The 26,996-nt window shown below is 37.1% G+C and overlaps 1 protein-coding gene across 2 annotated transcripts in view; it reads left to right on the forward strand.

Annotated features, from left to right (window-relative positions):
- Positions 1 to 26,996, forward strand: part of DMD (dystrophin) — a 2,147,259-nt gene that overhangs the window by 499,648 nt on the left and 1,620,615 nt on the right. For both annotated transcript variants that reach the window (XM_081564318.1, XM_081564319.1), the window contains exon 8: positions 26,673 to 26,854. In XM_081564318.1, the coding sequence (XP_081420444.1) occupies positions 26,673 to 26,854 (182 nt within the window). The remainder of the gene's footprint in view (positions 1 to 26,672; positions 26,855 to 26,996) is intronic.

Genomic DNA, 26,996 nt, shown 5'->3' on the forward strand with positions numbered 1-26,996 from the left:
CAGTCTTGATATTAGACATTGAAAATACATTGTCTTTAAAAGTTCATATTGTTCTTCCTCCAATCCCAAAAGATAGAAAAAGTAGTAATTAAACGAACTTTTTAGATACTCTTTTGTAGGGTTTGATTTAATCCCTAAATAGGTGTGATAGCTCTTGAGTTGCTTGTTCAGACGTAAAAAGTGAAAGTAATGCTGATATCATTCTCACCTTTATTTATCATTATCATCTTTTATTACTTTCCTTGTAAATGAAGTGTTATATTAATATATTTAATTTAACACTCTTTAATATAAAAACATTAAAATATTATAAACATTTAGTAAAACCTACACTATATGACTTCTTAGATTGTTATTTTTCGTCATGTGCATCTAAGTACTGTGAGGTCAGGGACTATGTTTTGTGTAGTATTTCTCTTTGGCAGTCGGCAGCAGAGCCTGGCGTTCTGTAGGTTCCAATCCATTCTGGATTGTTATCTTTAAGAAAAACATAGATTTGATGATTTGATCATCACAGTGTAATTAAGTCACTATTTTCTTAAAATATTTTTCAAAGAATCTCAGGTCCCTCAAAAATAGTTTTTTAATACCTCTATTTTGTGTGTGTGTGTGTGTGTGTGTGTGTATACATTCAAATTTCAAGGTATAGTATAGGATAGAATCCACCTGGCTATTACAAGTTTGGAGTTTGGAAAATGTCATGTACTGAGCTCTTATGGTGTTCAGGGAAACAACTGCACAGCATCTGATCATTAATGGATTTATAACATTCAGTTAAAATAAATGAAAAGTAATAGGACCAGACATTCCTGGTCATGGAAATACCTTAAATAAAAGCACACAAATTCACATGTAATATTCTTAAAGTAGAATGTGTGTCTGTACAAAAGCCGAAAGATAATTTCTGCCAAAACAAAGCCTTTTGTTTCTATTATTCTGCTTTAAATTTGGAGGTAAATGCATATTATCATAATTAATTTAAACTTTGAAACACTCAGGTTTTTTTTTTTTTTTTTCTCAATTGGTTTAGCACAAAGACCTGGAGTTATAAAAATACTTGACTCTGATTTTTTGGCAACATATGTACTCTTTTGGGGGCTCCAAAATCACTGCAGATGGTTACTGCAGCCATGAAATTAAAAGATGCTTACTCCTTGGAAGAAAAGTTACGACCAACCTAGGCAACATATTAAAAAGCAGACATTACTTTGCCAACAAAGGTCCATCTAGTCAAAGCTATGGTTTTTCCAGTAGTCATGTGTGATGTGAGAGTTGGGAAAGCTTAGCACCAAAGAACTGATGTTTTTGAACTGTGGTGTTGGAGAAGACTCTTGAGAGTCGCTTGGACTGCAAGGAGATCCAACCAGTCCATCCTAAAGGAAATCCGTCCTGAATATTCATTGGAAGGACTGATGCTGCAGCTAAAACTCCAATACTTTGGCCACCTGATGTGAAGAACTGATTCATTTGAAAAGACCCTGATGCTGGGAATGATTGAAGGTGGGATGAGAAGGGGACAACAGAGGATGAGATGGTTGGATGGCATCACCGACTCAATGGATGTGAGTTTGAGTAAGCTCTGAGAGATGGACAGGGAAACCTGACGTACTGCAGTCCATGGGGTCGCAGTGTTGGACGTGACTGAGTGACTGAACTGAACTGATTTACTCTTTCCTGAAAATTTCATCTACTTCCCTCTTCATCATACAACACTCACACAGAGTAACACATTTATAATGAGAAATTGAAAAAGAATCTCAAAACTTAGATCTAATTTGCATTTGGTTCATATAAGTGTCCAGAAGCATAGACTTGTCAAGATCTGCATCTTTGCAGCATTTTCTATGTCAGGCTATTTTATCTGCTCGTACATGCTCAAACCTATTTTAGTCTAATTGTTTTTTAATTCATAAGAATATGTGGATGAAAGCAGAAGTGGTGACTGTGAATATAATTTCAGGGTCATTGCTATGGCAGTTATGACAGGGGAAGCATGGAGATTTGCCTTGTCTCCTGCTATGTCCATGGGTAGGGATTCAGAATCAGCTTTGTTCTGAGTTTCTCCATTTGAATGACCATTTCTGTAGGTAAATGAATCAAACTCTTTCTCACAGCCTCTTCCCCCATATAAAGATACACACCAATTAAAGATCCATTTTGTTTCAATGAAGCACTTTAAACATGGAAAGTTATGTACGATTCAGACTAAATATGAAACATGTTTACCTAGAAAAGTTTGCTAAAAGTGAAATTCCATCCTTGTTTGCTGTATATCTTAAAGAGAAATAAGGCAAAGCTTTTAAAGGCCTGGAATTTAGAAATTTCACTTGTTAAGTTTACACAGAATAACATCTTTTTTAATAATGAAGTTAAAAATGAATTACAAACAGTAAACAAATAACATTTATTCTTTGTTCTTCCTTTCTTAAGAAGATCAGGAAACCATAACTAGTCAATTCTCCCAGTAAAAGCAATTTGTGTGTGTGTGTGTGTATTCAGTGACATTTGCTAAAATTCATTATCAAGTCTTGAGAAAATGTCTTACACATTTAGAAATAGAAGGAAACTTTTCTAATATTGATATTCTGGAAGAATTGTAATTAAAATAACAGTTCAAGACATTCCTTATTGTTCTGGAGAACCTAGCAATGTTATATGATAAGAAAAAATCTGATATATATATGTGTGTGTGTGTGTGTATGTGTTTGAAAGTGTGTATGACAGTGAAAGTGTTAGTTGGTCAGTTGCATCCTACTCTTTGTGACCCCATGGACTGTAGCCCGTCAGGCTCCTCTGTCCATGGCCATTCCCTTCTCCAAAGGATCTTCCAGACCCAGGAATTGAACCCAGGTCTCCTGCATTGCAGGCATATTCTTTCCTATATATATACACACATACACACACATATAAAATGGCTTTCGTGATGGCTCAGAAGGTATGTATATATGAAAATATTAACTAAAGTATCATCATTTGACAACAGTGATTTTCCTTTATTAAAAGCAGATGAAGAATTAAAAATGTAAAGAAATGTTAAAATCCTATTTAGAATGGTTATTTTATCTATATATATACATATATATATGTGTATATATACACACACACACACACACACAAACATTTCTTAGAATTAAATACACAGGAAAGCATAAATATTGTTTAGAGAAAGTTTAAATCAGAATTATAATTATATACATAAAGATGTGAGGAAAGGAAGAGACATATATATATATGATGAATCTGTTAATCTGTACATTCAAAATTATTTGGGCTTCCCTGATAGCTCAGTTGTTAAAGAATGTGCCTGCAATGCAGGAGAACCTAGTTCGGTCCCTAGGTTGGGAAGATCCCCTGGAGAAAGAAATGGCTACCCACTCCAGTATTCTGGCCTGGAGAATTCCATGGACTGTATAGTCCATGAGGTCACAAAGAGTCGGACACAACTGAGTGACTTTCACTTTCTTTTCTTTCAAAATAGTTTCAGTCAAAATATAGTTATATAAACACACATATATATATGTATTTATGCCATTCTCTGCATCTATGCAGTTACCTTTCTCTGTATTATTTCAGAAGTTAAAACAGAATTCCAACAGGGAATAGAATTTACTTTAGATAGTTGAAGAAAATGTTATAAAGAGATTACTTCTTGAGGTATAATATATTAACAAACAGGTGACAGTGAGTCACCAGAGAGGAGCAAATGGGAAGCAGTTAGCCATAGGGATTTCTAGGGCTTTGAGGGAGAGGGGGGAAAGAGAGAGAATGGAGGTGAATGTAGTCTAGTGAGAGCTGCACCACTGGAGGGAGACCCACATATTGGGAAATATATTCTAGTTGTTGGAAGGAATCATCTACTACAAGAGGCAGCTCTGGAGCAGAGAAATTGTTGGGGAAAAATTCCTCCCGCCTTCTCTTTCCTTCTCGTGGAATCTCCAGTCGGTTCTCTTCATTGATTTTCTGCAGCTGGGATGCAGCCAGCATGATCCGGAGAGATGCAGTGTGCAAAGGTCAGTCACCTAAGGACACAAGCAGAGAAGAAAGGGCAGAAATGCGTGCAGGTGAACACACTAAAAATAAATCACACAAAATGGAAGGCAGACACAATTGTCAACATATTCTAAAATTAGTCTAAATGTAAATGCATGTTAATAGTCAAGAAATTATGTTTAAATAGTTGACATGCTTTAGTACAGGGGTCCCCACCCTCTGGGATCTAATGGCTGATGGACTGAGGTGGAGCTAATATAATAATGATAGAAATAAAGTGCAAAATAAATGTAATGCACTTGAATCATCTAGAAACCATCTCTCCCACCCCATCCGTGGAAAAATTGTCTTCCACAAAACCAGTCCCTGGTGCCAATAAGGTAGGGGACCACTGCTTTAGAATATTTCATAACATAACATGCTGACAGAGTGTGGCATGATACAGAGATGTTGTTTAATAATACAGAATAACCATTTTGACAAAAGTTGCTTTTATTTAGGTAAATTTTTATATCTAGGAATGGCATTTCCTACCTGTAAAGAACAGGTTAGTTAGCCAGTAAATTAAATTAAAATCTCTGATATTGTTGGGAAAGAAAATATAGTCACAACGTACTTCCACAATAAATACTAAATAATTTTCAGATAATGATTTCATGTGAATTATATTCATATGTAGTTCAGTTCAGTTCAGTCGCTCAGTCGTATCCGACTCTTTGCGACCCCGTGAACCGCAGCACGCCAGGCCTCCCTGTCCCTCATCAACTCCCGGAGTCCACCAAAACCCATATACATCGAGTTGATGATGCCATCCAACCATCTCATCCTCTGTTGTCCCCTTCTCCTCCTGCTCTCAATCTTTCCCAGCATCAGGGTTTTTTCCAATGAGTCAGCTCTTCGCATCAGGTGGCCAAAGTATCGGAGTTTCAGCTTCAACATCAGTCCTTTAATGAACACCCAGGACTGATCTCCTTTAGGATGGACTGGTTGGATCCCAGAAAAATAAAGTCTGACACTGTTTCCACTGTTTCCCCATCTATTTCCCATGAAGTTATGGGACCAGATGCCATAATCTTAGTTTTCTGAACATTGAGCTTTAAGCCAACTTTTGCACTTTTGTCTCTTACTTTCATCAAGAGGCTTTTTAGTTCTTCTTCACCTTCTGCCCTAAGGGTGGTGTTATCTGCATATCTGAGGTTATTGATATTTCTCCCGGCAATCTTGATTCCAGCTTGTGCTTCTTCCAGCCCAGCATTTCTCATGATGTGCTCTGCATATAAGTTAAATAAGCAGGGTGATGATTTACAGCCTTGACGTACTCCTTTTCCTATTTGGAACCAGTCTGTCGTTCCATGTCCAGTTCTAACTGTTGCTTCCTGACCTGCATACAGTTTTCTCAAGAGACAGGTCAGATGGTCTGGTATTCCCATCTCTTTCAGAATTTTCCACAGTTTATTGTGATCCACACAGTCAAAGGCTTTGGCATAGTCAATAAAGCAGAAATAGATGTTTTTCTGGAACTCTCTTGCTTTTTCGATGATCCAGCAGATGTTGGCAATTTGATCTTTGGTTCCTCTGCCTTTTCTAAAACCAGCTTGAACATCTGGAAGTTCACGGTTCACGTATTGCTAAAGCCTGGCATGGAGAATTTTGAACATCACTTTACTAGCGTGTGAGATGACTGCAATGGTGTGGTAGTTTGAGCATTCTTTGGCATTGCCTTTCTCTGGGATTGGTAGGAAAACTGACCTTTTCTAGTCCTGTGGCCACTGCTGAGTTTTCCAAATTTGCTGGCATATCGAGTACAGCCCTTTCACAGCATCATCTTTCAGGATTTGAAATAGCTCAACTGGAATTCCATCACCTCCACTAGCTTTGTTCGTAGTGATGCTTCCTAAGGCCCACTTTACTTCACATTCCAGGATGTCTGGCTCTAGGTGAGTGATCACACCATCGTGATTATCTAGGTCATGAAGATCTTTTTAGTACTGTTCTACTGTGTATTCTTGCCACCTCTTCTTAATATCTTCTGCTTCCATTAGGTCCCTACCATTTCTGTCCTTTTTCGAGCCCATCTTTGCATGGAATATTCCCTTGGTATCTCTAATTTTCTTGAAGAGATCTCTAGTCTTTCCCATTCTGTTTTTTTCCTCTATTTCTTTGCATTGATTGCTGAGGAAGGCTTTCTTATCTCTCCTTGCTATTATTTGGAACTCTGCATTCAAATGGCAATAGTGTTTAAATAGGGCCAAATGTGATGTAGACATCCACTTGAGGAAATGACAAATAATCAATGGAAAAAAAAAAATAAGCTCAATACTGCTAATAATTAAAGAAATAGAAACTGTAATATCCTGTGATGAGGAGGGTTCATGGTATTAGGCCCCATGTTTCCTTTGGTGGAAGATCCACTTGGAAAGCTATATATAGGACTTTTGAAATTTCAAGATATGGCATTGTATGTATCTTTGATACTGATATTTCACATTTGGGAATTAGATATATAGGAATACTCACACGTATGTAAGACACATATGTAAAGATGCTCACTGCAGCATTGTTTATAGTAGTTCCAGTATTTTTCCATACTATTTAAAGTTAGGCAAATATAGATCTATCATTGGGCCCTAGGTTTCATAATTTCAGAGTCCAGGCTTGTTTGTGCTTGTTTTCACTCTTGCTCACTATTAAAGCTATAGTGCCTAATATAATCCTAGACTTATGGCATCCATGCATGGTCAGTCACTCAACTGTCTGGCTGTTTGCAACTCCATGGACTGAAGCCTGCTATGCTCCTCTCTCCATGGGATTTTCCAGGCAAGAATACTGGAGTGAGTTTTCATGACTTAATGATAGGTTCCCAGTAAACAGTTGAAGAATAAATGGGTGGATGATTCTATGCATTACTGAAAATAATTTTAAGGTCCAAATTGTGTATTTGCAGGTATCTGTATATACATTTCAAAGCTGCATTTTGCTGAAAGCTTATGTTTTGATAAGCATTTTTCTAGCTATTTACATTTATTTTAATTCTTTCAAAAGTGTTAGCCCCATTTTATAAATGAGAGCGTGGAGACATTGGGCTTCCCTGGTGGCTCAGATGGTAAAGAATCTGCCTGCAATGCAGGAGACCCGGGTTCTAGCCCTGGGTTGGGAAGATCCCGTGGCGAGGGGAATGGCTATCCACTCCAGTATTCTTGCCTGGAGAATTCCATGGACAGAGGAGCCTGGTGGGCTACAGTCCATGGGGTCACAAAGAGTTAGACATGACTGAGAGACTAAACAACAACAATGAAGATATTGAGGAATTAAGTTAGTTATCCAAAATTATAGAGAGCCAATGAGTTTTAGAACAATTATTTATTGAATTTATTTTATGTATAAAAGTAGATATACAGGTAGCATGTATGGAGTTTGATCTCCTTGGGCTAATGAATAGATAAAAGGATGGCTAAATGGATAAATGGCTTTATGAATGGATGGATATACAACTAGCCTAGCTTCTGCTAAGAAGTATTATGTCTAGATGATGGGGTTGGAGTGTTGTATAGATGTGGGTTACTTTCACTGTTCACTTTATATACTTCTGTACTATTTTAATTTTCCACTACAAAAATAAAAACATTTTATAATAAATGGTGTAAAACATTTATTATATAAAAACATTTTAAAGTGAGAGATTGAATCCAAACTAATAAAAGAAAAGAAAAAGGAGAACTAAAAGACTAACTATTGGAGCCAAAAACATCAACCTGATCTGTTTCTTCTGAAGAAGAGGTTTCTTTTCAAGGGATAGGCTCCCCATCATGATGAGAGTAGAAATGGAGCCCATTTGGTCAGTCTGAGACTGGAGCCTGAATAGGGTCTGACATTGTGGATTGTGAAACAGGCTTTGTAAGATACAGTGACCAAGCTAGTTATACCAAACTGTGAGGCTTGCAGTCATCAGGGGAAGCCAGGCCCATGTTAGTAGAAGTCAACTTGAAAGAGTGGCATTTAAGCGAAGCTGAAATTTCAGAATCAAGAATGAGAAGCTGTGTCAAGAAACTTAGCTATGCAGTATTTAGCATATCCATTTTAACTCTTGTCCAGCCATTGGAAAAGAGAGAAGAAATTTAAAAATGGAAAATGCGTACTATGAATATCAACAGTCAAATTAGGGATGAGATGCTGTAATAAAGCCTTGTCATCTCTCTGTCTAATCTTTGATGTGACTAATTTCTACTCAAAAGAGTTTGCTTTTCAAATAAGACATATATACCTATCTACATTTATATCTCTGTATATCTCACACATTCATGCACACACATGATAGTTATGTAAATGATCATATTGTTTATAAATACGTGTATACCATGCCTCATTTTTCTTTGTTTTTTTTTTTAACTGAATCCCTTTCTCATTCTTGTATCTCAGCTAAAAAGAACTACTTTTTAAATCATAATTATTCAATATGATCTTACCTACCACTACATCATAGTTTTAGTGAGATAACATGATTTTCAGTTGTGTGAGTCTTCCAGCCCACCATGTATTCAGATGCTTAGTACAAAATTTCTGAGACATCTGCTTTATCTAAGTTCTAGGAGTTACCTTTTCCTACCCTGGGTCAGAGAGTACTTGAACGCATTTTTTCTGTGAATAATTTTCTAACATCTATGCAAAGCACTGTGCTATTTTGTAGTGTCTATGTCAAAGCTTAGAAACAATGAATAAAACATTAGTTTTCCTGTGCCTTGAGTATTTTCAATCTGAATTAAAAATGTGCTAACTTTATGATCATCACTCATCGGTTTCTTGATTAACCTGCTAATGCTCTCTAATTTAGAATTGAATGCTTCTTTCCCTATTACTTAAAAAAGTATGATCCTTTTCCTCACATGAGATGTTATGCAAAAGAAGTCTCATTTTTTGAGAATGTTATCAATAATTTAAGAACAACTTCTGTGGTACAATAGAAAGATCTGTTTAAGCTGTAAATCAGTAAATCAGTCTGTTCAAGTTTATCCAGTGTCACAAAATGAGAGAACTAGGATGTGAACCAAGAGTCTCTCTCTCTTTTTTTGTTCTGTATTAATCAGCCTATAATTTAATAGTTATATGACCTTGTACAGTATTCTTAACTCATGAGTGTTGAAAGGTAAATGAGAAAACATAACAAAATCCCTTTTACATAATTAATACTCAATGAAAAGTCATTAAATATCATACTGAATCTCTTTAAAATAATTTTGGAGGGAGGCAAATACTCCCTGCTTTCTTCCCCTTCAACTGCTTTTCAGTTTTCATCATGAGTCTCATTCTGCGTTCATTTCATTGAAGTGCAACTTTCTTTCCAACAGCCATAATTATCTCTTAATTCATTCATTAAGTAATTAAATACATAGGGACTACCCACTATCATTAGTCAGTAAGCTGTAAAAAGGCTTTAGACAAATTTCCTGCCCTTGAAGGGCTTATATTATTGTAGGGAGACAAATAATACCAAGGGCACAAATAGATAAGCATAATAACCACAATTTGTGGCAAATGACATAAAGGAAAGGAACCAATGTGAAATGAAGAGACAGGGAAAGGGCTTCTTACAATAGGGTAATTACCAAATGCATCTCTAAGGAGGTGCCATGTGAGCTAAAACCCAATGGATAAGAATGAATCAAAATGCAAAAAGATGGGGAAAATGTTTTAGGTAATGACAATAGCAAGTGTAAAAAAACAAGATGTATAAAAGGGCCTGTGTTGCTTCAGATGTGAAAACAAGGTCAATGTATCTGAAAGGTAGTAGGCAAGAAAGTTAAGAGGCCATTTGATTTCTGTTAGCTAAGTGTGCAGGACTGGGTTGTGTAGAGCCTTGTTGGATAGGGAAGCAGTTTGGATTTATTCTAAACAAATGAGAAGTGTTGAAGGGTTTTAAGTAAGAATATGTTGCACTTTAATTTGTGTTTTTAGAAAGGTGATTCCAGCTGTTGAAAACAAAATGAACTGAAAGGCATGAGAAGAGTTAGGACGTGAATGTGCTAGACCCAGAAGGCCAGGATTATGGCTTGGGTGAAATAGTAATAGCATGAAGATGAGTGCATGCATGTATTCCTTTTAGAGGCAGAAAAGGCACGGTTTGATAATAGATCAATTGAAGGAATGCAGGAAAAATCTCAAGGGCAATTGCTAACTTTATAGCCTGACAATGTATGAATATTGTAGCCCTATTGGGGGGTGGTGATTAATGGGGAGACTAATGGTTTTGAGGATTTCCCTCGTGGTTCAGTGGTAAAGAATTTTCATGCCAATGCAGGAGACACAGGTTCGATCCTGGGTCAGGAATTCTTCTGGAGAAGGAAATGGCAACCTACTCCAGTTTTCTTACCTGGAGAATTCCATGGACAGAGGAGCCTGGCGGGATATCGTCCATGGGGTTGCGAAAGAATCAGACACAACCTAACGACTAAATAACAATAATGGTTTTGAAGAGAAGTGAGAACCTTATTTTGTGTGTAACAAATTTGAGATGTCTCCTGAGGAAACAGAGGTCTCAACTGGAGATAGGTATTTGGGAATCATTAGCATATAGGTAGCCCACTCCAGTATTTTATATTTTAGAGAGAGGAAGAGGAAAAAAAGAGAGCGGAGGCAGAAGAAGAGAAAATTGGATGACATCACCTGGGGAAGCATGAGTATAGATAGTGAAGACTGAGATCCAACTTCTACATTCACTCCAAAATTTTATGTTAATTAAATAGGTTGCACCAGAAAGAAGGCCTAAGAAAGTATGGCTTCATCCATAGAAACCCTGAAAAATGTGTCAAAGAATCTAAGGAAAACGAAGCAGTTTAAGAATGAGAGTGCTACTGTGAGACTGTGAGCTACACAATAAGATGGAGATAGAAAAACAACCCATTAGGCTTGGCAGCACTATAGCCATTAGAGGAGTAGAGAGACAGAACGCAGTTCTCTCATCCCTTCTTACCCAGAGATGCCTTCTGAGTCCATCTTCCTTAAAATATTGACCATACCCATTGCCTACCCATTTTATTATTCTCTATAGCACTTGTAATCTTAGAAGCTGGAGATTTGCTGTTACTACTGTCTGTGTCTCAACTAAAATCTAGACCTCATGAGGACAAAGTCATTGTTCTCTTCACTGCATTTATTCATTCCCAGCATCTGGGACAGGAGTTGACAAATACAAGATGCTGGGTAAACATGAATTGAATGAAATGGGGAGCAGTGATAGGAAAGTAGGTGTGAAGAATATAGCTTAAACATTGCAAAAGTTGTATTGAAAGAACCTGATCCTATAGGCTCACAGGAGCAGATTGTTAAATTCAGGATTATGGTCCAGAAATCAAGGTAAATTGGAAGTGGTCAAACGAGATGGCAAGAGTGAACAACATTTTAGGTACCAGTGAACTAAAATGAACAGGAATGGGTGAATTTAACTCAGATGACCATTATATCTACTACTGTGGGCAAGAATCCCTTAGAAGAAATAGAGTAGCCATCATACTCAACAAGAGAGTCCGGAATGTAGTACTTGGATGCAATCTCAAAAACAACAGAATGATCTCTGTTCCTTTCCAAGGCAAACCATTCAGTATCACTTTAATCCAAGTCTATGCCCTGAATAGTAATGCTGAAGAATTTGAAGTTGAATGGTTCTATGAAGACCTACAAGACCTCCTAGAACTAACACCCCCGAAAGATGTCCTTTTTATTATAGGGGACGGGAATGCAAAAGTAGGAAGTCAGGAGCTATCTGGAGTAACAGGCAAATTTGGCCTTGGAGTACAAATGAAGCAGGGCAAAGGCTAACAGAGTTTTGTCAAGAGAACGCACTGGTCATAGCAAACACTCTCTTCCAAAAACATAAGAGACGACTCTATACAAGGACATCACCAGATAGTCAATTCCAAAATAAGATTGATTACATTCTTTGCAGCCAAAGATGAAGAAGTTCTATACAGTCATCAAAAAGAAGACCGGGAGCTGACTGTGGCTCAGGTCATGAACTCATTATTGCCAAATTCAGACTTAAATTGAAGAAAGTAGGGAAAACCACCAGACCATTCAGGTATGACCTAAATAAAATCCCTTATGATTATACAGTGGAAGTGATAAATAGATTCAAGGGATTAGATCTGATAGAAAGAGTGCCTGAAGAACTATGGTCAGAGGTTCATGACATTGTACAGGAGGCAGAGATCAAGATCATCCCCAAGAAAAAGAAATGCAAAAAGGCAAAATGGTTATCTGAGGAGGCCTTACAAATAACTGAGAAAAGAAGAGAAGCTAAAGGCAAAGGAGAAAAGGAAAGATATAGCCATTTGAATGCAGAGTTCCAAAGAATCGCAAGGAGAGATAAGAAAGCCTTCCACAGTGATCAGTGCAAAGAAATAGAGGAAAACAATAGAATGGGGAAAGGCTAGGGATCTCGTCAAGAAAATTAGAGACACAAAGGGATTATTTCATGCAAAAATGGGCACAATAAAGGACAGAAATGGTAGGGACCTAACAGAAGCAGAAGATATTAAGAAGAGGTGGCAAGAATACACAGAGGAACTATACCAAAAAGATTTTCATGACCCAGATAACCATGATGGTGTGATCCCTCACCTACAGCCAGACATCCTGGAATGTGAAGTCAAGTGGGCCTTAGGAAACATCACTACAAACAAAGCTAGTGGAGGTGATGTAATTTCAGGTGAGCTATTTCAAATCCTAAAAGATGATGCTGTGAATGTGGTGCACTCAATATGCCAGTAAATTTGGAAAACTCAGCAGTGGCCACAGGACTAGAAAAGGTTAGTTTTCATTCTAATCCCAAAGAAAGGCAGTGCCAAACAATGTTCAAACTACTGTGAACAATTGCCCTCATCTCACACGCTAGCAAAGTAATGCTCAAAATTCTGCAAACCAGCCTTCAACAGTACGTGGACTGTGAACTTCCAAATGTTCAAGCTGGTTTTAGAAAAGTAGAGGAACCAGAGATGAAAAAAGCAAGAGAATTCCAGAGAAACATCTACTTCTGCTTTATTGACTATGCCACAGCCTTTGACTGTGTGGAGCACAACAAACTGTGGAAAATTCTTCAAGAGATGGGAATACCAGACCATCTTACCTGCCTCCTGAGAAATCTGTATACAGGTCAGGAAGCAACAGTTAGAACCACACATGGAACAACAGTCTGGTTCCAAATCAGTAAAGGAGCACATCAAAGCTTCATATTGTCACCTTGCTTATTTAACTTATATGCAGAGTACGTCATGTGAAATGCCGGACTGGATAAAGCACAAGCTGGAATCAAGATTGCTGGGAGAAATATTAATAACCTCAGATATGCAGATGATACCACCCTTAGGACAGAAAGTGAAGAAGAGCTAAAGAGCCTCTTGATGAGAGTGAAAGAGGAGAGTGAAAAAAGTTGGCTTAAATCTCAACATTCAGAAAACTAAGATCATGGCATCCAGTCTAATCACTTCATGTCAAATAGATGGGTAAGCAATGGACAAACTGAGAGACTTTATTTTGGGGGGCTCCAAAATCACTGCAGATGGTAAGTGCAGTCATGAAATTAAAAGATGCTTGCTCCTTTGAAGGGAAGCCATGACCAACCTGGACAGCATATTGAAAGGAGAGGCATTACTTTGCCAACAAAAGTCCGTCTAGTCAAAGCTATGATTTTTCCAGTAGTCATGTATGGTTGTGAGTGTTAGACTATAAAGAAAGCTGAGCACCGAAGAATTGATGCTTTTCAACTGTGGTGTTGGAGAAGACTCTTGGGAGTCCCCTGGACTGCGTGGAGATCCTACCAGTCTAGTACAAAGTACCAAGTGAAGTTGCTCCTTTGTGTCTGACTCTGCGATCCCATGGACTGTATACTATCAGGCTCCTCTGTCCATGGAATTTTCCAGGCAGGAGTACTGGAGTGGGTTGCCATTTCCTTCTCCAGGGGGATCTTCCCAACCCAGGGATTGAACCTGGGTCTCCCACATTTCTTTACCGTCTGAGCTTCCAGGGAATTCTATAAGTGAAAGTGAAAGTCAGTCGCTCAGTTGTGTCCTACTCTTTGCAACCCCGTGAGCTGTGGAATTCTCCAATAAGTCCATGGAATTCTCCAGGCCAGAATACCGGAGTGAGTAGACTCTTCTTCAAGGGATCTTCCCAATCCAGGGATCGAACCCAGGTCTCCAGCATTACAGGCAGTTTCTTTATGAACCAAACCACGAGGGAGGCCCAACCAGTGTATCCTGCAGGAAATCAGTCCTGAATATTCATTGGGAGGACTGAAGCTGAAATTCCAATACTTTGGCCACCTGATGCGAAGAACTGACTCATTGGAAAGACCCTGATGCTTGGAAAAGTTGAAGGCAGGAGGAGAAGGGGACGACAGAGGATGAGATGGTTGGATGGCATCACTGTCTTGATGGACATGACTTTGAGTAAGCTGCAGGAGTTGGTTATGGACAGGGAAGCCTGGCGTGCTGCAGTCCATGAAGTCACAAAGAGTCGGACACCACTGAGCAACTGAACTGAACTGTTAAACCATGGGCAACTTGAACTGATCCATGGTAGGAGGATTTATGCCATGGAGATTGGTGAACACTGCAGGGATTTTGTTGTTATCCTGCGTGTTTTCCCTTTGTTGGTTTTTGTTTGTGTTGAAAACGAGTTTACCAGCATACCAAAGTTGTTTGTTTGCAATCTGCTTTATCTTTCATGTGGGAGTCAGGAAAGTCTGTGTGTAGGCTGAGGAAGAATTTAGGATTAATAGAAAAGGAAAACTGCAAGTAGAAAGACTTACCTTTATTGAAATGGAAGCACTTTAATTGTAAGAAGAGGAAAGAACAAGTGGGTGGGCATAGGTCTCAGTATCTGTGATTAGTGGTAGGAAGACAGGAGTTTTTTCCTGAGAGTTAAAATCCAAACACTGTATATAGGATCGTAGAAAATAACAGTGCTCTCTTACAAGTAATGGTGGTCCTTTATTTCACCTTATACCTCCATTTATGTTGTATTTTTCAACACACACATATGATTCTATTCAGTATTCAAAATTATAGTCTCTATGATAACAGGTTACCTGCTATCATTGTCTTAATATGTGCTTATTATATGGTTTCTGATGCTTATTCACTTTTGCACTTGTATCTTTCTCCATCATTTTTCACATGATTATCTTCACTTTTATTAAATTCTAATTTTTGTTTTTTCATGTTAAAAGTCGTGTTAAAAGCTACTTATCATCTATGCATATTATTGTGTGTATAATTGGGAGACCCTGATTACATAGGTGGAATTTAAAAACTCATACTGAAATGAAATTTTACTTTTACTGTAAAAGCCAAATATGTCTTTGTAATTTGAAAATCCATAAAAGTTTGCCCCTTATTTATTTGGTGTTTCTTCAGCATGTTTCTGCTAGTGCTTAGGGACTACACAAGTGCATGCCATTTGGCCACCAGGTCCAGTTTTCAGTTAGAAAACTACAAAACTGGGGATTAGTACAAGAACACCTCTCCTGTTATCAGTTATCTTGCCATTTGTTTATGAAGTTTGTTTGTGATGGTGTCTAAATACTGTGCCCCTTTTGATGCTGCATATGTTACCTGGTGTTGCCATGATGCTATCCATTATATTCATCATGATGCAGACCTCATTCCCCCATAATAAATGTTCTCTGTCTGAGAGTTTCACCTCCGTGTTAATTGTCTTCAGCTTGTCCCATAATCCACCAGTTTCTATCCTAGGAGTTAGGCGATGGAACGATTCTAATTATCAAAATGATTTATTCTCAAGTGAGTTGATGGACATGTATTACACTTGGTAAGCATGCCACAAACATTGGGTGAATGTATAAATGCAGGCAACCTCCGAAATTATAATTATGTTCCAACTCAAACAAGTCACAACAAATAGTGGTTAAAGTGCTCTCTATACTCATTTTCTCTCTCAAACATCATCACTAGACATTTGTGCAATAATATGACTCATTTTACAGATAGAAACTGGGATATATGAGGAATTAGTTAACTGCCACATTCTCTTCCTTGTAAGGGGCAGCACTCTGATTTGATTAAAAAAAATTATCCACTTCATATCAAAGAGCTTAGCCTGTTGGATAAATTTTTTATAGTATTTTGTAAAAAGATTGATCTTATATACGGTTTCTGCCTTAAGCTTATTATCATTGAGGAACTTGCCTTGGAACTGCCCTTACACCATCAGGCATATTTGTAAATCCCAAATCATAGCAGAAAACACGATAATAACCAATGAAATTTATGTCAAGTGAAATGAGCATCTTTATTCTGGCCTCATTATTTATCAAGTATCGTTTCTCACAATGTAGAGAACAAGGGGGTAGAAATAGAATACTTTGAGTTAATGAAGTTACTATGTGGGGTTCTTTTTGAAACCTATTGTACTTTTTCTAGCAGTAGGGGAAAAAGAAGTCAGTTTGGTCAGATCAGAAGCAAAGTACAGGATCAGCAGGTGACAATTAAGGAAGCAGAGTTAAATGTCACTGAGCCAAAATAGTTCCTTCTCAAATGGAAACTCCAATAGTTCTTCCCACAATAGGCATGCAGAGAGAATTGTAAGCAAGTACAAATGTTTTTCCATCAATAGTCCCCCTACACTGATTAACTTCCATTTGTTAGGTCAAGCTATTTTCTATTCTCCTGATTTTAGTGGACATGTCCTGAAAAGTTGTTCTAAGGTTTTCAACACTCAGGGTTATTTTTTAAAATGTGTGTGTGTGTGTGTATGTATGTATGTATGTATGTATGTATGTATGTATGTATGTATGTATGTATGTATGTATGTATGTGTGTGTGTGTGTGTGTGTGTGTGTGTGTGTGTGTATTTGAATTTGGGTACAAACTCAATGAGAGTTTTGGAAATATGTTGCATTATGAAATTTAAAATTTAAAAGATGATTCTCACTTTGATTAGCTGCACATGGAAAACATTTGATATTTGGTTAAAAAAACATTCAATATAAAAATGGTTTGTTTGAAACTTATTTTGTCAGGATTGATTGGGAATTTCCATTTAATTGACCTTTACCCACCAGCTTCTGTATATTTGTTTTTAGGTACTGTCAGAATGTTTGGTCTTAACACTACAGAGTCCCCACTCTTATTTAATTCCTCCCAAAAGCCTAGGAAAGGTAGTGCATTTGTGGGAGGCATTTTTAAAAATACACAATGAAGTAACAAGAACTAGGGGTTAGGGATAAATTGGCAGGTGGTAAATTGAGGATTTTGAAATAATTTATTTTAAATTGTGCTTCCCCATTAGAGTCAAAAAACTGTGAGGCCAGATCTCTGGGCCTATTTATTTACCATTATATCCTCAAAGACCAGAATATATATCTATATATTAAAAAACTAGGCTGGTACAAACTAGAAACTCATTAACTATTTGTTTTCAGTGTCTCATATTGTCAATTCCATACTTTTCAGAATCAGTAATGTCATTTCCAGTTACCGTTATTTATTGGATTGAATACACAGTTCATATTTGCATAGGTATCTTTAGCATTGTTTGGTTAATGAGCAGAAAGCTGAACTAGTGTGGAGAGTATCTGAAGTCTCCTGTAAGCCACCCAACTTTTGCTTTAGTTTTTCCCTGTTAGACCCTAGGTAAGCATTATGTATCTTGAGCACTTTATTCTACTTGTACCAAGACTACAGTCTTAGTTTTCTGCTAGTTGTACCATAAGCATCTTGAAAGGAATAATTGGATGTTTAAATGATAAAATTGTTCAGTGTTTCTCATGTATAAATAAAAGCTGATACTTTTATCATTAATTTTATTATGAAACTGAATCATCTTGATCAATACAAATTACTTTGATTACTATATTTTATAGCCCTTTAATGAGAAGCATTGTTATTAGATGATAAAAGCAACTTGGATCAGTGAGTGAAATACTAAAATTATGGAACAGCTTAATTAGATGGTACTTAATTTAGTGAGGGAAGAATGTATTGTAGAATTTCAAAGAATTTAACTGGAGGGGAACTGTGTGAGTTATTTTCTTACTTTTCAGTTCAGTTCAGTTACCATCTTTCAAATTCCATATATATGCATTAGTATACTGTATTGGTGTTTTTCTTTCTGGCTTACTTCACTCTGTATAATGGGCTCCAGTTTCATCCATCTCAATAGAACCGATTCAAATGTATTTTTTTAATGGCTGAGTAATATTCCATTGTGTATATGTACCACAGCTTCCTTATCCATTCGTCTGCTGATGGACATCTAGGTTGCTTCCATGTCCTGGCTATTGTAAAAAGTGCTGCGATGAACATTGGGGTACACGTGTCTCTTTCAATTCTAGTTTCCTTGGTGTGTATGCCCAGCAGTGGAATTGCTGGGTCATATGACAGTTCTATTCCCAGTTTTTTGATGAATCTCCACACTGTTCTCCATAGTGGCTGTACTAGTTTGCATTCCCACGAACAGTGTAAGAGGGTTCCTTTTTCTGCACACCCTCTCCAGCATTTATTGCTTGTAGACTTTTGGATAGCAGCCATTCTGACTGGTGTGAAATGGTACCTCATTGTGGTTTTGATTTGCATTTCTCTAATAATGAGTGATGTTGGGCATCTTTTCATGTGTTTGTTAGCCATCTATCTGTATGTCTTCTTTGGAGAAATGTCTGTTTAGTTCTTTGGCCCATTTTTTGATTGGGTCATTTATTTTTCTGGAATTCAGCTGCAGGAGTTGCTTGTATATTTTTGAGATTAATTGTCTGTTGCTTCATTTGCTATTATTTTCTCCCATTCTGAAGGCTGTCTTTTCACCTTACTTATAGTTTCCTTTGTTGTGCAAAAGCTTTTAATTTTAATTAGGTCCCATTTGTTTATTTTTGCTTTTATTTCCAATATTCTGGGAGGTGGGTCATGGAGGATCCTGCTGTGATTTATGTCAGAGAGTGTTTTGCCTATGTTTTCCTCTAGGAGTTTTATAGTTTCTGGTCTTACATTTAGATCTTTAATCCATTTTGAGTTTATTTTTGTGTATGGTGTTAGAAAGTGCATATAACTCTGCATATTATTTAACTCTGCATATAAGTTAAATAAGCAGGGTGACAATATACAGCCTTGACATACTCCTTTTCTTATTTGGAACCAGTCTGTTGTTCCATGTCCAGTTCTAACTGTTGCTTCCTGACCTGCATACAGATTTCTCAAGAGGCAGGTCAGGTGGTCTGGTATTCCCATCTCTTTCAGAATTTTCCACAGTTTATTTTGATCCACACAGTCAAAGGCTTTGGCATAGTCAATGAAGCAGAAATAGATGTTCTTCTGGTACTCTCTTGCTTTTTCGATGACCCATCAGATGTTGGCAATTTGATCTGTGGTTCCTCTACCTTTTCTAAAACCAGATTGAACATCTGGAAGTTCACGGTTGACGTATTGCTGAAGCCTGGCTTGGAGAATTTTAAGCATTACTTTACTTGCGTGTGAGATGAGTGCAATTGTGTGGTAGTTTGAGCATTCTTTGGCATTGCCTTTCTTTAGGAGTGGAATGTAAACTGACCTTTTCCAGTCCTGTGGCCACTGCTGAGTTTTCCATATTTGCTGGCATGTTGAGTGCAGCTCAACCTTCAGAAAACTAAGATCATGGCATCTGGTCCCATCACTCCATGGGAAATAGATGGGGAAACATTGGAAACAGTGTCAGACTTTACTTTTTTGGGCTCCAGAATCACTGCTGATGGGGATTGCAGCCATGAAATTAAAAGACGCTTACTACTTGGAAGGAAGGTTATGGCCAACCTAGATAGCATATTTAAAAGCAGAGACATTACTTTGCCAACAAAAGTCCGTGTAGTCAAGACTATGGTTTTTCCAGTGGTCATGTATGGATGTGAGAGTTGGACAGTGAAGAAAGCTGAGCGCCGCAGAATTGATGCTTTTGAACTGTGGTGTTGGAGAAGACTCTTGAGAGTTTCTTGGACTGCAAGGAGATCCAATCAATCCATCCTAAAAGAGATCAATCCTGGGTGTTCATTGGAAGGTCTGATGTTGAAGCTGAAGCTCCAATACTTTGGCCACCTCATGTGAAGGGTTGACTCATTGGAAAAGACCCTAATGCTGGGTAGGATTGGGGGCAGGAGGAGAAGGGGACGACAGAGGATGAGATGGTTGGATGGCATCACCGACTCGATGAACATGGGTTTGGGTAGACTCCCGGAGTTGGTGATGGACAGAGAGGCCTGGCGTGCTGCAATTCATGGGGTCGCAGAGAGTCGGACACGACTGAGCGACTGAACTGAACTGAACTGAACTGAGTGCAGCACTTTCAGAGCATCATCTTTTTTAGGATTTGCATATCCATTGTGTAAAGTGACTTGTGATTGGAAGATGCATGTGTGTAGAATGTAGTGCTGGATGAAAAATACTAAAACTGAAAATAACAATCTATCACTTTAATGAATTAGTCCATTGCTATGGTATCACCTACAATTTATTCTAGTGCTTAGAGAACAGATGACATTTTGACAGTATTTCTTTGTTTATAGACCTCAAGTATAAACCTCCTTTGCTTTCATCAATAAGTTCTTCAGCATTTCACATCTGTGCATTTGCTTATTTTAGCAAACACAGCATTTTTATTGTGTTTAAAAGGATGCATGCACATTTTTGTATTTAGAGCTATCTGACCATGCCTCGTTTGGTACTGCAAGTCTCTTTTTCTAGTTCACCCATTCCCCTTTTCTTACAGTAAATTTATTGATTGTTTTGTTCCTAATACAACTTCAGTGGGAAATGATCCACATTTATTCTGATCATGCTTTCTTAATGGTATCTTTTTAAACTTTTAATGTAACTGTTAAAAGGCTGACCAAACTTTGTGAGTTCACATTTATAAATCTCTTACCTTTGAAGTCATACTTCTTTCCGATTACACATGATATGCATTGTAGCCCACTATTTCAATTCCTGCCTTTCTCCTGGAAGAAAACTCACCTGAGAGTTAGACAGTGGTGGCTCTTGTTTAGATTTCCCAAAGGTGTTTCAAGGTTGTGCCTGGCAGCTGGCTAATCAGACTTTCTGGAGGTTGGTTGCCCAAGATAAGATTCTCCAGACCATTATACTGGTGTGGGTAGCCATTCCCTTCTCCAAGGGGTCTTCCCAAGCCAGGGATCGAACCCAAGTCTCCCACATTTTAAGTGGATTCCTTACCAACTGAGCCACCAGGATAGCCCAAGAATACTGGAGTGGGTACCCTATCCCTTCTCCAGCAGATCTTCCCGACCCAGTAATTAAACTGGGGTCTCCTGCACTGCAAGCAGATTCTTTATCAGCTGAGCTACCAGGCAAGCACTAAGATAAGAACAGTTCTGTGTTGAAATCACCATTTTCCTACCAAACTCATTCACATTGACTTCTTGGAGAAGTACTTCTTGCGGCATACTAAAAGAAAATTTGTATACCTTTGTATTTATTGTCCCTTTGATCTTTACAGATGCTTGTATTATAGAATATAGTGTCTAATTATAAAATTAGTGAATGTAGAATAGTGTGGAAGATATAGATAGGATGAAGGAGAAAAAGTAAATTATTTTAAATTCCACCACCATACCCATTTCACTAATGGGTAAAGTATGTTAAAGTATGTTCTCCTAATCTTTTCCACAAATTGGTGTTATATTCTACATAAATTATGCTTCCTTTTGTTTTGCTATTACCTTATTAAGAATTTATTTTCACATATTATCAAATATTTTTCAAAAGCAGCATTTTGAATGGCTTTGTGATATTCATAAATAATTATACACTTGATCATTTCTAATTCTGATTTTCTACTAAGAAATTTGAAATGATCTGGATTTCTTCTTTTTTGTATGATAAATCTTTTCTAATTGTAAATAGAGCTTAACTTTCACATTGTTCGCATAAATCTTCATGTAAATTTCTAATTATGTCCTTATAGTGGATTCCTAAAATGAAAATTCCTGGATCATTGAATATGATTGTTTTTAGAGATAGCAAAATATTTTTCATTGATGTTACTGCTAGATTGATTGTTACCCTTTTGTCATTCTTTGATAGTTTGATAGACAGTGGAGTATAATTAAATACCTTCATGTTTATTTAATTTGCATTTCTTTGATTGCCACTGAAGTTGCATTTTTAATGTGTTTTTACTCTTGTTATACCTCACATATTAGAAGTAGACATCACTAATTCCATGGAGAGTGTAGGTGATGTTTGATAATGGAACCACATGGATCACAGAGTCATGATTTAGATAATGACTTTGAGAGTCTCAGTTTTCAAATGCATAAGATCACATTCTCTGAAGAAAATGAAGGTAAGGTACTGAAAAGTATGATACACTGACTGAGTTCTAATTTGGATTTGATCTAGCTTTTGAATTTGCCATCAAACCCCTGTGGGCTTCAATTTCTTTGAAAAATAGAGAATTTCCCTAAGTAATTTTTTTTCCATTATAGTCCTCAGTATCAAAATTCTGATGGCTGTAGAAATGCTCATCAGAATCAAAGTTACAGTTCATAAATAATTTTCTGGCAATATTAAGAGCTCAACATTTCCATTCTGAAATGGCTTCAAAGATTGGATTAAATGATTAATTTAAGCATTTATGGCAATGAATCCATTATATAAGAGGGTTTTAGATAGCTTTCATATAATTTTAAGTTCTTATTTTGAGGGTTTATCCATTTCTTTCAATTTATACATTTTAATGTTTTGTAATAATAATAATAATAAAAAGAAGTTGCATCCCATCATTTTCACTTTCTTTAAATCCTTAGGTTTGAGGGGAAACCCAGAGGTCAGGAGATTGTGGACATTCAGACTAGGGATTAGGTTGAGGACACTCTTAGAAGCATGGTTGGTTGCTCAGATGAGACCACCGTTAATTGGTTTGTGTTCACAATTTTGTTCATTTTGGAACAAGCGCATTTCTGATTGTCTCCTCAGAAGGAAGGGGTTGTTGTTGGTTGGCCTGGGGAAGCATGATCAAGACTCTGTAGGCAGGTAATTGTTAATTGATTAAATGAGACTGAAACTTGTATTGGTAGCTATTTGTTGCCATAGCTACAGAACAAGCAGTTTCCTCCTCCATTTCATTTTCAGTTTATTAATCTCTGTGCCCTCAAGGCTTAGGACAGGATCTTGTATACAGGCATCTGCAAAGACTGTGGAGTAAATGAATTGAAATTGAATACAGTTATTTTGGATCTTAGAATTTCTATCACACATTCCCTTGTTTTCATAACACAGCCTATTTTAGTTCCATAACACCTCTTGTCTGGATTGGGTCTCAGCCTTCTACTTGATGCTAGTTTTTTTTTTTTTTTTTTTCTCCTTCTTTTTATTCTGTACTTAATGGTTTTACTTTACAAAAAATTCAGTGATGTCACAATCTGGATCAAAAGTAGTTAGTTGCTCTCCAACCTATTGAATTAAGGCCAAGTTGACTACTTTGCTTTGATGATTCCTTAGTGTTTTACCTTCAAGCTTCCCATTTTGCCCTATTAAGCTCAGTTATGTGGCTAAGCCACTCAAAGGCACTCTTCCAGGGGCCTGTCTAATGTGTCCCTGTGCTCAGTCACACAGTCAAATCTGACTCTTTGCAACCCTCTGAATGGTGACCTGCCAGGCTCCTCTGTCCATGGGATTCTCCAGGCAGGAATACTGGAGTGGGTTACCGTGTCCTACTCCAGGGAATCGTCCCGACCCAGGGATCGAACGCACGTCTCCTGTGTCTCCCGCATTGCAGGTGGATTCTTTACCCACTGTGCCACCAGGGAAGCCCAATCTGTTTCTACTTCAGCACTTTTGTTCATGCTTTGTCTACACTGGAGGAATACATTCTACGGTGGAGGAATACGTTGCTCCATTTCCAGCTAATTAAATCCTATATAAATTTATTTTAGTTTTCTATTCATAAAGCATTATCTGATCTTCCAGTAAGGTATGCTTTCTTCCTTTTTCTGAACTTATTAAAGCACTAGTTGTGCCAATAAGTGGAACACATTTTAAAGTCTCTTTAGCTTTGTACTGTAATATGCTTTTCTTCTTACTTATTTTATTATTCCAAATTGTAAGCAGCATTCAGGGATTCTAACCTCCTGGTTAATCTATTAAAACATTTAAAGTATAATATATCTTTAGTAAATATATTTGGAAGGAATTCATCCGATTTTAGAATATCTGAATCCCTTTGTATAAAAAATAAATAAATACTGAATTCTAGCTACTGGTGCAGCTGAATCCTGTATAGCTTCAGAGGTAGGATGATGATAGATTGGGGCAAAAACATCAATAGTTTGGTCAAATTGTGATTGTAGTAATTAATATTTATGAATATTCACATTCATCCAAAGATGTCTTATGTATATAACATGTGCTACAATTTTTGATATTTGCTTGGAGCAGTAGAAATAATACTTGATCTATTTTTACCTTGATTTCTTGGGATCATAGTGTGTATTTTAGACCAGTTATACACATTCACATGTCTAATACAGCAGTAAATAGACATGGACCTTCTTATTTACATAGACAGCCTTTTAAAATTCAGTGCCTTTCTCACAGCATGGTTTTATTTCATGCACTAAAAAATAAATAATTCTAAATTTTGCTCATTAAAGATAAACTTGACTAGTTACTAGTGAGAAGGAAGAAAACATTCTAGAGTTTCAGAAACATATGGTGTAAAGTATAATATCTACCATACAATGAACACTTGAAAAACAATTATGAAATGAAAGGGAGATTGTAGAATTTCAAAGCTAAGCTACTATAATTTTTTTTTAGAAAGGCAGAACTTTACACAAAGTATTTTCTAGTTCTTTCCTAAAAAATATTTGCAAAAAATTATCTTCACCATCTGCTGGCTAATAATTAAATTATAATAGGGAGCAGAAACCATGTATCATACGCCTTTGTACTTCTGAAGTGTTAGTTACTTTGTCACGTCCAACTCTTTGCGACCCTGTGGACTGTAGCCCACCAGGCTCCTCTGTCCATGGAATTCTCCAGGCAAGAATATTGGAGTGGGTTGCCATTTCTTTCTCCAGGGGAACCTAACAACCTAGAGATCCACCCCTGATCTCCTGCCTTGTAAGTAGATTCTTTACCATCTAAGCCACCAGGGAAGCCCTTTGTACCTCTAAGTGTTATGCATCTAAGTGTCCAATAAATATCTTCTGAAAAGAAGTAAGCAAAACAGTGATGCAGAAGATAATAGAAGAGTGTGTTTCTGTGTCATTTTTTACAACCCTTGTTACTCTAAGTATGGCCTTCAAGCCAACAGCTTCAGTATCACCTGGGAGCTTGTTGGAAACGCAGAGCCTCAGGCTCCCCCTTTGACCTACTGAATCTGAGTTTTAAAAAGATCTCCAGGTGATTCATATGCACATTAAAAATTAAGAAGTACTGTGTTATACTATGGATAGAAGCAGACCAAGGAACATGGGCTAGCTTTCCCTCCTCTTTAATTCTTTTAAAAAATACTTTAATAAAAATAGTTGTTCTGGTTAATCATGTTCCTGTAACTCGTGGAGGAATTTGACTGAGTGACCTGTTCAACCTCCTTTTATGCTTGTGGACTTGAAATTTGACTTTTGGTTTTTTAACTTATAACAGGAACACCTGATCAGAATATACATATTTAACTTAAAACAGATCCTTTCACGCTAGCTGAGCTAGGATAAATTTATGGCAAGAGAAATGCCTGGCACATTGCTGCTAAATTGTCTTGGCCTCCTGCCAGGATTTATGGTTTAACACTTCTGGGATTAATGATACACTTCACATAAAGGATTATTTTTACATTTTGGTTCCCTGGAATGAGCACAGTGGGTAAATTGTAATGCCAAGTAGCAAAAGAAGCTTTTGAAGGAGCTGCCACTTATTTTATGTGTTATTATGAATTATTATTGACTTTAAACGCTGGGTTTCTTTCATTCCCTAGATGTGGCAAAGGACATAATGTCACATCAACTTTATGTGAAGGACTTTTAAATTTATCTCTAACATCTGAGAAGGAAAGCGACATCTGACTTTAACATATGTACCATAATGTAAACAAATATTTTTAATATACTTAAGGAATATTACAAATCATTGTGCATATGGTATATAGTTGTTTTATTTTATTTTGATTCTAGAAATACATGGCTCATTTCAACACAGAGACATTATTTTGCGCTTTACATGCTTAGTCACCAGCAAAAATTTGATTAGGAGGTACGAGCTTTCTTTATTGGAAGCCAGGGCATTAAGTTCTTTGGTGTAATTGTTTAATTACCAGTGCACCATTTTAATTGACATGCTGTTATAACTTTCCATGGTAAGGAAGACGCGGTGTTTTATTTTTGTTTCTTATCTAATGAAAACCACTCTCTCAGATGGGCTGGTTTGGCCATTTGACTTTAGAAAAAGTATTGTAGAATGAAGTTTTTATGTGGACACGGAAAAGAAATTAACTTTAGTGTGCATCTCATTGGTCTGCCAAATTGGAAGGACATTTTAAACCTGATTATCATGTTCTAATTAGTCTCTGGAGGACATGCATGGACAATCGAGTGCTCATTAATCCATCTTCTTCCTGTAACATTGATTTGTTCATCCCCTTTTAGAGACTCAGGTATAGGAACCCAAAATTGATGCGTGGTGTTAATGTGCTTACAGATGTTGCCACCACTTATCCAGATAAGAAGTCCATCTTAATGTACGTCACATCTCTCTTCCAAGTTTTGCCTCAACAAGTGAGCCTCGAAGCCATCCAGGAGGTGGAAATGTTGCCAAGGCCATCAAAAGTTACGAGAGAAGAACATTTTCAACTACATCATCAAATGCACTACTCTCAACAGGTAAAAGATGGAAAAGATAGCTAATATCCATATTTCCTGTTTTATATGGATTTTTAGTTATCATACACACATATGTATATTATCTATGGATAGATACACATATATGTATATATGTTTCATAGTGTGTGTGTGTATATATATA

Source organism: Giraffa tippelskirchi, chromosome X (genome assembly GCF_054371585.1).
Source record: "Giraffa tippelskirchi isolate mGirTip1 chromosome X, T2T-mGirTip1v1.2.pri, whole genome shotgun sequence".
Lineage (NCBI taxonomy): Eukaryota > Metazoa > Chordata > Mammalia > Artiodactyla > Giraffidae > Giraffa > Giraffa tippelskirchi.